The following is a 10,655-nucleotide window of genomic DNA, read 5'->3' as shown; positions in this document are numbered from 1 at the left end:
AGCAATTTTTGACTCACGAGAGCCAATTTTATTCCATGGCAGCCTCTAATTTCTTAAATTTCAAGATAAGATGGTAATGTTAATATAATATACTCCACTAAGTAAATGTAGAGGTTTGACAGAAAGAACGCCATCTTTCTCTGTAAAGATTTTTTTTTGTTTCTTTTAATCTGAATCATTTCGGAGATGTGTGGGATTGGCCCACAGTCCCCTAGTGTAATGGAGGAGTTGCCTCCTTTAGGTTACTACACTTGCCCTGAGCACCTTCAGAGTTTTGAAGGAGGTTAAATTCCTACTTCCTGAGACGGTCTGAAAACAAACCCTTCAGGTTGGGGCAATGTTGACCGTTTAGATTACGCACCACGAGCAGGCGATCAACTTCACCCCCCCATAATATAATTTACAATAATAATTAGATGAGATAAAAATTAGGAAGGATTACTTCAGCGGTTTTGTGCATGTGCTCCAACGCGGTCATCCTGGATTCGAGTCCAACCTGCACTTAGACTTTCTCTTCAGAGATGCAGAATATTACTTTAAGAAGTTCGGAGGCTGGAAGTGAAATAAAAAAAAGAAGATTAACGGCACTATTATATGCAGCAACAAGCCAGCATTTAGAAAGTGTAGGTCATGAAAATGAGGCTTACGGAATAATCTAAAATTTAAAACCTTTTATAAGAAATTTAAATAAAACTTAAAACCGATATTTAAATGATCATGAGATAGAAATGAGTTTTTATTTTGTTTAATTAACGAAGCTTTTTAATTAATTGAATTTTCAAGAATGGATACTGTGCGTACATCCTTTTTAGAAAAATAAAAAACAAATAATTTTCACACAATCACACTTTATTTGCTTTTCAAAGAGGAAACAACTTAGGTAGGGCTACATTATATACTGTTCAAGACAACTATTTACATTTAATCAAAATTTCTAAGTAGGAAAACGATACACTTTTTCCTATTACAAAATTCAGGCCCCTCACGGGTCTAAATACATTTCATTTTCTCTCATAAATTAAATAAATCAATAAGTTCTTTACAGTAAAAACACGTGACAAACATAAAAGAGAAAATAAGAAGAAATTAATAAACTTACAACAAAAAATCAACACACTAGATGAAAAATAAAATAAAAAAAGAATTATAATAACAATAGTCCTTAACCAATCAACTGTCTTTTCTTCCCTTAGTCGTTTGTTTTTAAACAATGTTAATAAATCAACTAACAGTGCATTGACAAAAACGAACAATAATAAGAAAGGATTCAAAAATAACAATTACAAAGGCACATATTTTTCAGTTTAATACTTCATATATTACACATTCCAAAAAATTATTAAAAACTTGAACAAATATTCGTATAAATTAATTAATAAATAACAATTGGATAAAAATCCATAAGTTAGAAAGATAGTTTTGTTTGTAAAATTAAAAGAACCTTTTGGTATGTTTTACTTTGTTCTTTCGCCAAATTAAGATTGTTTACTTTAAAGAAAAAATCTCAACCTAAAGGTATTGACAGAGAACAATTGAAACAAAAACGTATTATTGTGTCTTAATGGCACCTGTTGTTTGCTTAAAATTAATAGACTTAATTTTTTTTTCTTTCTAATAAATAAGGTGAATTGAAATATTACTTCGTTAAATTAATGAAAAAAATAAAATACACTTATTCCCTCTCTTTGGAAAACATAATATGTTGTCTTCTTGTTTACCACTCTAAAATTTTAGTAGAAACACTTTTTACTTGATAGTTTTATTTTTATCTAGCACTAGGTTGACGGACTAGCCAATAAAACTGCATGCTGTCCACCTCCAGACACTTTGGTCACCGTTTTATTTTCCAATTGTTTTCCTTTAACTAAGGTTGGTTCAAATCGGTCGTCTTCATCGCCCACGCCCAACATTGTTGATCCCTGGCCCCAAGAATATACATGACCTGTAACAAAATAATGTATTCAGCTTCTTAATAGTGTATTTTATGTATTCAGCTTCTTGGACAATACGGACTACTTTTAAGAAAATTATCCGAAAAACTTGCACTCTAGGTCAAGCTACAAATATAACAAAGCCCTAATAACTTTATCCCAGTACAATTTCGAGGCGGAAAGCAAAAATACTATAAATTTCTCCGATAATCAATTTCAGGACCTTACTCTAACTTTTGAGAATTATTGTTGAGATCGGCGATGGTTCTAAATCAGAAGTGGAATCTGAAAAGGGGCCAAAGTCAGGGATTTTAGTTCTATTCTGAGTGTAAAAACATATCGCAAACGCAATAAGCATTCAATTTATACAGCCTTTCTGTGAGGAGCAGGAACCTAGTCTCTTTAAATAAAAAATAAATCAGTTATCCGCCAAAATAGATAACTGGAAATAACAGATCTAAAAGTAATAAGTAAGGGTAGTAGATATGCCTTAAATGTAGAAAAGGAACTCCTTAAATAATTTAATGGTTAAATTCACTGGATGAAGCCAGTGTACAAAATGGTGGCTGAAGAACAAAAAAGAAAAACAGGAAAACGTAGAGCCAGATAAAAGGAAACCGCGTTGAAGACATTGACGGAATTCGGTATGACAGAAGCCGATTTAAAAGACGAGACAGAAATAGAAGAATAAAAACGACTTAAGATTTGAGGGACTATTTCTACGAGTAGAAATCACCTCTTTAAACATTTAACCGAAAAATGGTCTTTAAACTCAATTTTTAATGAATGATAAATAAGCTGACGTGGATCTTTTTGGTGTGGTTACACAATGAGACCTTAATTAAGAAATACCCTCTCTTAGAAATAGAGGGCAACAGATAAGGTTGCAATTTAAAAGACCACTTTTTTTTTGTCTAAGTTTTCCAGCCAACCAAGATCAATTGAATAATTGGTTGAAAATTTACTCTAAAGTGTTGACCAATGAAAGAAACTAACCGAGTTTTCAGAATATTTATATTGAATTAACTAAATGACAAACTAGTAAACAGCGATGTCATTTCAAGAATATGCAGAGAATGAAATTAACACATTTCTTGTGACGCTGATTTCTTTTATAAACTCCGGCTTGTTATAAGTAAATACAATTCTAGTAATTTTTTTTTTTTTTTTTTTTTTTTGCGCATGAACAGCTGAGGTCATTAGCGCCCGGAGCTTTTTCCAGTGCACTGCCGGCCTCCGGACAGTGTTCTCTCGTTACAGACAACACTGTCCATCACCGGACAGTGAGCTGTAAGAAGCTCCTAGGAAGAGAAAATCTAAGGGTCAGCTGCTGGATTCGAACCCGGGACCTCCGCGTGGGAGTCCAGTATGCTAACCTCAAATCTTGCGCAGTGGCAATATCGTAACCAATGAAGGTCTCCTGAGGTGCGATTATTGCTAGTTGAAATTCTAGTAATTATTCTTAGTTTTATTTCAATTTATTTTTGGTCGATTCTGCATTGTGATTTCAACTTTGGCGGATGGCCATGTAAATTAATGCAATTTTAAATTAAATAAATAAACAGCACACTTGGATATTGCCCCTGCAGTTTAAAATTCAGGAAGATGCCAATATTTTTTATGATGCAAGGAAAGGCAACCTATACTTTACGACAATCATGCGACGAGAGTCAGAAAAAATACATCCACTCTCGCAAAATTGCTGAGAATATATTAAAAGATAGATGTAGAACTATTGTTATTATTATTAATATTTTTTATTTTATTCTCCACAATCTTACTAACCGTCTTCAGTCAAAGCAAATGAAGCAAAACTTCCACAAGAAATCTCAGTACATTTTCCTTTTATGTCTACTTTAGTTGGCACTACAGCATCTTCACAGTTCTTTCCTAATCCCAATCGGCCATATTCTTTTCTTCCTAAAGTATAAACAATGCCTGCGAATCAAAATTTCAGTATGAGAAATGGTTCAAAATGGTCTATAAACCTGAAAGAGACAAAATCTCAACACATTTCCAGCACTCTTCAATGCATCATTCTTGCTGCTGTTCGAACAATTTTTGTAGCGATTTTAGGATTTATTTACCAATTGTACTTTATTACTACTGTGTTTTATTGCTAATGTATTTTTTACTTCCGTTTTATTAAATAATAATTTTTCAAAACTAAAATGGTAACTTTTCTTTTTGTTCCTTCTCCAAAACTTGACATACGAGTAAATTATTAATTTTATATCAGTGAAAAGTCGGTTACGCAACTTCCCAGTTATCTGCATTTACACCTCTCTGTTTGGGCTAGGGTAATATTACAAAAAAAAAAAAAGAAAAAAAAATCCATATGGTCTTGAAGCTCAATAAATGCACAACGCTTTCTATAATTGGGTGACTCCTTGATTCATTAATCATTGAAAAAGTACAGTTGAAAATTTTAACAAAAATCATCGAGAACGAATTTTTTAGACAGTAAAGTAAAAATTTCATTGTTATAAGAAACGTTTGGAGGCTCCGAATTAAACAGATTTACAGGAAATTTAACGTTTGGAATAACCAGATTTGTTGTTAGATAAAGGATAGAAAAGATACGTCAGTTTTTATGGTGGAAAACGTGAATATCGACGGAAAAGTTAAAAATGCAATTATCTTGGACACTATTGAGAATTGGACCATAGTGAATAGAATATTTTTTGTTGCATTTGAGCTGCTGAATCACACCCCGAAGTTTCGACCACTCCTCCGGTCTACACCCTGTATACATGATTACTTATAATTTTAAATGGTATTATGGTTCAATAAAATATTTAGTAAGTACAAATTTAGATCTAAGGTCCACACAATGATGGTTTTCCATGGGATGAATGGAGTTTACCGATCGTCCGGTAATTTAAATAATCCTTATGTCACGCCGCTTAAATAACTCAATCCAAAGAGTTAAAAGTAGTAAAAGCAAGCAGCTATTAAACAATTAATAATAAAAATGTACGTAATACCATACTTCCTCGTAATAATAATTGGAAAACAAAATATATTAACATTAGAGCATCAATTTACCTTGGTCATCTAAAGCCATTGAATGATGTTCTCCACCTGATATTTGAATCCAGTTTTTTCCTTTAAAACATTTGGCCGAAGTTGGGTGAAAATATAAATTTGATTCTACACCTAAACGAAAAAAGTATTTTCAATAATTTTCAGTCTAGCAGATTCTTTTCAGCCTTTTTTTTCAAATAAATAATTGTTTAAATTACAAATATTATAAATTTAACATATAGCTTCTCATAGTTTGTTTGTTTTTTTTTTTGTTTAGTTAAAGTAATATTTTTACCATTATTGAGACTCGAACAAAATCAGGCTATTCAAATAATATGTCTACATTATGAATTACATACTCACTTAAATAACTTACCCATTTGTTTATAATTATTTAATCCAAATACATGAATATTTCCTTCCGAATCTTTGGCAAAAGTATTATAAGATCCAGTCCAAATGTCCACAAATTTTAATCTAAAGGTAACTTTCATTTTAATTTCACCTGGTGCTAACAATTGTGCTGTAATTTTAGATGGATTACTATACTTATATAATTTAAACTATTTTAGATACACAAAAAACACAACGTCTTCCCAAAAGGACATGAAAATTACTAAAGAAAATAAGGTTCAGAATCAGCTGAACAGGAGCTTCATCAGGACTGTAGCCAACTGGACCAGCAAGCTAAAACTGTTAGGATTAGGCTTCCTTGACAGGATTGTGGCATCTATATTTCCTGGCTAGAAGTCAATTATCTGTGAATTTGCATGGGTTTCACTCACTAACCACACAAAATGGGAGTCTCCCGAGATCATGCATATTAACGCTATATGGGTCTGCTCCAAAAATAAAATAACAGTGTGCATCAACGTCCGGAACAACAGCAGCGCCAGAAATTCGTTCCGAGAGCAAGAAAATCTCACTGTCGATTCCACCGCCTTAAAACATGCAAATAAGTAGAATCACAACTTCACATTATTCTCTCGTTAGTCACTGAAAGCTATGTCCATCAACAGAAAATGAGCTTAAGAAGAGAAAATGAGTATGCATTCAAACTCAGGGACTCCGCGTGGAAATCTTAGTATTATAACCCCTGAGCTAATCCATTCCTTTCTAGCTAATCAATCCTCAATATAAGGCGAAAAAGCTGGCAAAACCCGCTCTAAACACATAATATCGTTATGTATTTGTGTATGTATAATGTATGTCAAATGTAATTGAGTATTTAGAATTGAGATTTTCAAAAGCTAGCCAACTTCAACCATTTATAAGAATGAAACAAATAATCTACATTCATGACATCTACATCTACATTATCAGAGTTTTACGATTCTCTTTAGATAATCATCAGTCTTCTAATTAGAAGGAACTTGAATGTATACAAAAAAATTATAAAAATAAATAAATTGGATCAAATAATGGTATAACAGAGATATCTTTTTAACATTTAAATTAACTTCAACCACCTATAAGATTGAACCAAATAATCTGCCTGCATTCATGGCACAGGGTTTTACGATTCTTTGATTGGGCGGAAAACATTCTTGAGCATTTTTTTTTTTTTTTTTGCCTTATTGTACAACGCAAATTAGCCATTGGTAACGTATACTTGCGATTAATTTAAAGTTGAACATTCGGATTTAATATGTGTTTCAAGGTGTTACAGAGGGGATATAATTTATTTCTTGAGCATTTAATGTTAACTAAGATATAAAATATAACTCTTATATATAATAAATTTCAATTTTAAAAATCTTTCAGCTGACAAATTTTAAAAATAGGCGATAAATTTAATATTTATCCAGTCTGAAGTTAAATACAAATTACTTAACCATTAATAAAATATTCAAAAATTATTAAGTACTTACCAATTCCATTTCTAGCTTCTCTATTTGCAATTCTTTCCGATAATCGCCCCAATTGTCCTTGTTCTCCACAGCCGAAGGTATAGACATGACCCTCAGTAGACAACAAGGCAATATGATGGGCACCAGATGCAATTTTCTTAAAACGCATGTCGCCTAGAGTTATTTCTACAGGTGTCTTTTCAATTCTTCTATTTATTAATCCCATAGCGCCGTGAGAATCCTAGATATTAAATGTAAATAAGTTATTTTTCAAAGAAATTAATAAATCTTATTTTGAGGAAAATTGCTTTCAAAATATTTCTCAATAAGCCATTAAAAGACAAATTTAGAAGAAAAAATACCCCCACTTTTTCACTTCATAGTTCTCATTGAATGAATGCTATTACATTTGTTTAGGTTTTTGAATCTATCATAAAAACAAATAGTGTGAAATTGTCTAAAAACGATGGCAGCTAAGGTTCTTTATTCAAAACAGTTCTAGTTAACATCTTAAAGACCAGGCTTGAGCACGCAGGACCACACTCAAATGGAGATGGACTGGATATACGGAAAGATGGGTGAATAGCGATGAGCTAAAACCAGCTGAGAGTAACCTCTTAAAGAGAGGATAAATAAAGAATCAATTAGCATTTGAATAGATGGACTAAAAATGTTTTATAAGAGGTATTAAAGGACAAAAACTTTCATTAAATTTACAGTACTCGTGGACGATGTACAACTCAGAATCCTTAGAGAGCTAGAGAAGATAGAGAGAAGCTTTGGTTCATAACATGTCAATATAAAATTGAGCTTAATTTTAATCATTCTGATTGTAACTGAAGTGCACGAAAATGCATTTCCCCAATAAACTAAAAAAAGTTCAAAATTAAATTCACAGATTATTCAAAATTCTATTGTAAAATAACTTAATTCCAAAAATAATACGAACAAAAATATTGACACATATATTTACAACCAACTATTTTTACAAGTTAAGAAAATTAAAATATCCTTTTGTAGAAAATTCTGTAAAATCCTTTAACTTTCTATAATATTGCATTCTTGGTAAACTGATTTCCATCAAATTAGGAGTTAACATCAATTTAGAAATTTAGTTGACACCAACGCATTCTGAACAAGCTAAAGAAAACAATATCTGAACAATCAAAAAATTAAACTTTCATGAACTAAGTTCTAAATATGTGATACTTTTGTATTGGTATGCAAAATTTGAAGAATTAATTACAGAAAATTTTGAGAAAACTGAAAAAGCAATTCTGAAAACAGTAAAACTGCAGTTTCGACTGAGGTAGTCGGGGAAAAAAGTAGAATAAATAAACATCACATTCAAAGTTAGAATTTTCTAAAATTTTCATTATCAACATCAATTGTATGTTAACATACAGGCCATCAGAATGAGAAAAAGAGAGTATAAAAAACTTTGTCCTTTACTAAACGACCACTCCTTGAACCAGGAGTAAAATTTTTAAAATGTATCTCAATACCTTTTGCAACAGTAAGAGAAATTTATCCAAATTGTAGCTAAATTACTAACCCTAAAAGTGCCCCAAACGAATAAACGTCCAGTGTCAAGAAGTGCTGCTGAATGGCAATCTCCTGCGCATATCTGCACAACTGTTCCAGCAAGTTCAACTTCTCCTGGGACTGATGAACTTTCTTCATCAGATGTACTGCGGCCTAATGCACCTTCATCATTACATCCAAATGTCACTACCTATAACCAACAATTAACTATTTAAAAACTAATAATTATTTATAAATTGTATAATGAACCTCACTTTAGCTTTGAAAGCACTTGATTCTTAGCTTAAGAGTACAATTTCTGTACTTAAAATATTCCAGTCTAGACTCAATGTTACGTGTTCAGGTCACTCTGATTATCTAATATCCTAAAACGGAACTTCGCGATATTTATAATCAAATACAGAGTTTTTACTTTAGAAACTAGGTAAACAAATATCAATAATTTTTTTATGAATAATATATTAAAGATACGATTTCCACGCATGGAAATCAGAGTCAAGAGCTCCTCTGGCCAGTTAGTTAATTTCCAGTCTAGAAAAAATAAAGAAGACGAAGTTCTATTAATACACCTCTTTGGAAGTGATAAATCTCTCTTGTAAAATAAGCAAAAATCTCTGATGTAATAGTTTAATACAGAGTTGTTTTTACAAATACTATTAATCGGGATCCCATGTCTATTCAGGATTACCAAAGTTAGGTTCACCTCTTAATTTAAAGAGCCAACGAAGGTCTAGAAATGAAAGTTGGAGGAAAAACACACTAGTAACCGCATATAATTTCTCCAGATAATAAATAGTTATAAAAGAAAACTTTCGTGCGTAATTAATCGGTACACACATTCCTCCAGAAGAGACTTCCCATCCCTCGTACAAATTGAGGAGACACAAATTTTGAGGGATAACTATAAAAGCAAAGTTGTAATGAGCTTGTTTACAAAAGTTTTCTTAAAAAACAGTAATTTCTACTTAAAAAGCAATTGACATAGAAAAACAACAAGTATGAATAGAAATATTTTGGAATAGATATTTCTATGGATCCAAAAAGTCATCAGTCAACATACAGTTGGAGGAGGAAGTTGGTGGTAAGGCGAACAATTTCTTAACCTACTTAAGGTTAATTAATTTTAATTATTCACACAAATCTAGGGTCAAGACTGAGCTTTTTTAAAAATTATTATTAATCGGGGTCCCACGTCTAATCAGGATCAGCAATTTACTGAAGTTGACAATACGCTACACATTTTCATTATGATATTAGTGAATAAATTGTGGATTAAGTGGTTGTTCCTCGTGCATAAATGGTTTTGATCACACAAGGTGAAACATCGCAGCCTCAAGTGAACAATACACAGCTCAACTACAAATAAGCAACTTTTTTCCTTCACATTTTACTGCTTTACATTTGATTTCTTTGGCTATTAAAGAGCGACTTAACTAATTAATTGTAAATTACAGCTTACCTTAAAATCTGATGTCAGACATACGGTGTGCATTCCACCTGCTTGAACGTCAATAATGTTATTTAAATTTGGTAGTTCTGCTGGGCGTGGTTTTTCTGTAATTTCAGTACCAAGTCCTAGCTGGCCAGCAATTCCATCACCCATGACTAGAACAGTTCCAGGTTTTCTTTTCTTTCTTACTTCAGCTACTGCAGTATCTATAAATTATTTATAATTGAATTTAATGTCTGGTCAACTTATTATCTAAAGTACTTTCTCCAAAGTAGAGTAACAGACTTAACCTTTTAAGGGACTTTTATTTTCAATTCTTCTTTGCTTAGCCCGACCAGGAGAAGCTGGTATTTTACGCTTTGCAGTTCTACTCATTTTCTGAGAAAAAGAGAGAAACAAAACATGAATTTTAACTAAGTAATAAGCTTCACTTTAAAAAGATGTCAAAGCACTTATTTCATAAACAAGCATATTACGAATGATAAATAATACCTACTCCTTTAAATAGATAAAAAAAATAAGAATATGTTTAAGAAATAAAAATAATAAACTTTAAAGCATTTACAATTAGTACTGAAGTAATGAAACCTCTTCATAGAAAACACCACGCATTGTAAAGACCCCAACATGGAAACCTTCTTCTCTTCCCTCCAAATTTTCTACAGCTGTCTTGATTTATCATTGCCGCTGTTTTGTCCTTTCAAAATATTTAAACAAACCGTAAATAACAGTCACAAAAATAATTTTAAAACTAATTAAAATAAATAATATTTTAAAATTTAATTAATATTTTTTAATAGATCAATAAATTACACCGTGATGTTTGCAAAAACAAAATATAAGCGAGAACAA

General features: G+C 31.6%; 1 protein-coding gene and 1 pseudogene across 2 annotated transcripts; one reads left to right on the top strand and one right to left on the bottom strand.

Annotated features, from left to right (window-relative positions):
- Positions 1–831: 831 nt before the first annotated feature.
- Positions 832–10,514, bottom strand: LOC141456012 (regulator of chromosome condensation-like). Of its 2 annotated transcripts, none has more exons than XM_074131575.1 (9): positions 10,369–10,514; positions 10,094–10,181; positions 9,813–10,009; positions 8,364–8,543; positions 6,830–7,049; positions 5,335–5,481; positions 4,980–5,090; positions 3,717–3,869; positions 832–1,942 (listed from the first exon to the last, which is right to left on the bottom strand). In XM_074131575.1, the coding sequence occupies exons 2-9, from the start codon at positions 10,176–10,178 to the stop codon at positions 1,776–1,778; spliced, it is 1,260 nt and encodes a 419-aa protein (XP_073987676.1). In that variant the 5' UTR covers positions 10,179–10,181; positions 10,369–10,514; the 3' UTR covers positions 832–1,775. The 2 variants fall into 2 exon arrangements, with proteins under 2 accessions (XP_073987676.1, XP_073987675.1); XM_074131574.1 differs by having other exon boundaries at positions 10,300–10,456.
- LOC141456594 (U4 spliceosomal RNA) lies at positions 3,312–3,434 on the top strand (annotated as a pseudogene).
- Positions 10,515–10,655: the final 141 nt, after the last annotated feature.

This window comes from Rhodnius prolixus, unplaced genomic scaffold, assembly GCF_049639745.1.
Source record: "Rhodnius prolixus isolate KJV_2025 unplaced genomic scaffold, Rpr scaffold_4, whole genome shotgun sequence".
NCBI classification, from domain to species: Eukaryota; Metazoa; Arthropoda; class Insecta; order Hemiptera; family Reduviidae; genus Rhodnius; species Rhodnius prolixus.
Note: the sequence above shows the minus strand (reverse complement) of the source record. Positions and strands in the feature narration are given on the sequence as shown.

Bases quoted from the DNA above. Each gene is read 5' to 3' on its own strand.
- LOC141456012 (XM_074131575.1), bottom strand. From the start codon at position 10,178: ATGAGTAGAACTGCAAAGCGTAAAATACCAGCTTCTCCTGGTCGGGCT. The intron at 8,544-9,812 runs GTAAGCTGTAAT...TGTTGGTTATAG, and splicing joins GTCTGACATCAGATTTTAAG to GTAGTGACATTTGGATGTAA. The intron at 7,050-8,363 runs GTTAGTAATTTA...TTTAATATCTAG, and splicing joins TCGTTTGGGGCACTTTTAGG to GATTCTCACGGCGCTATGGG.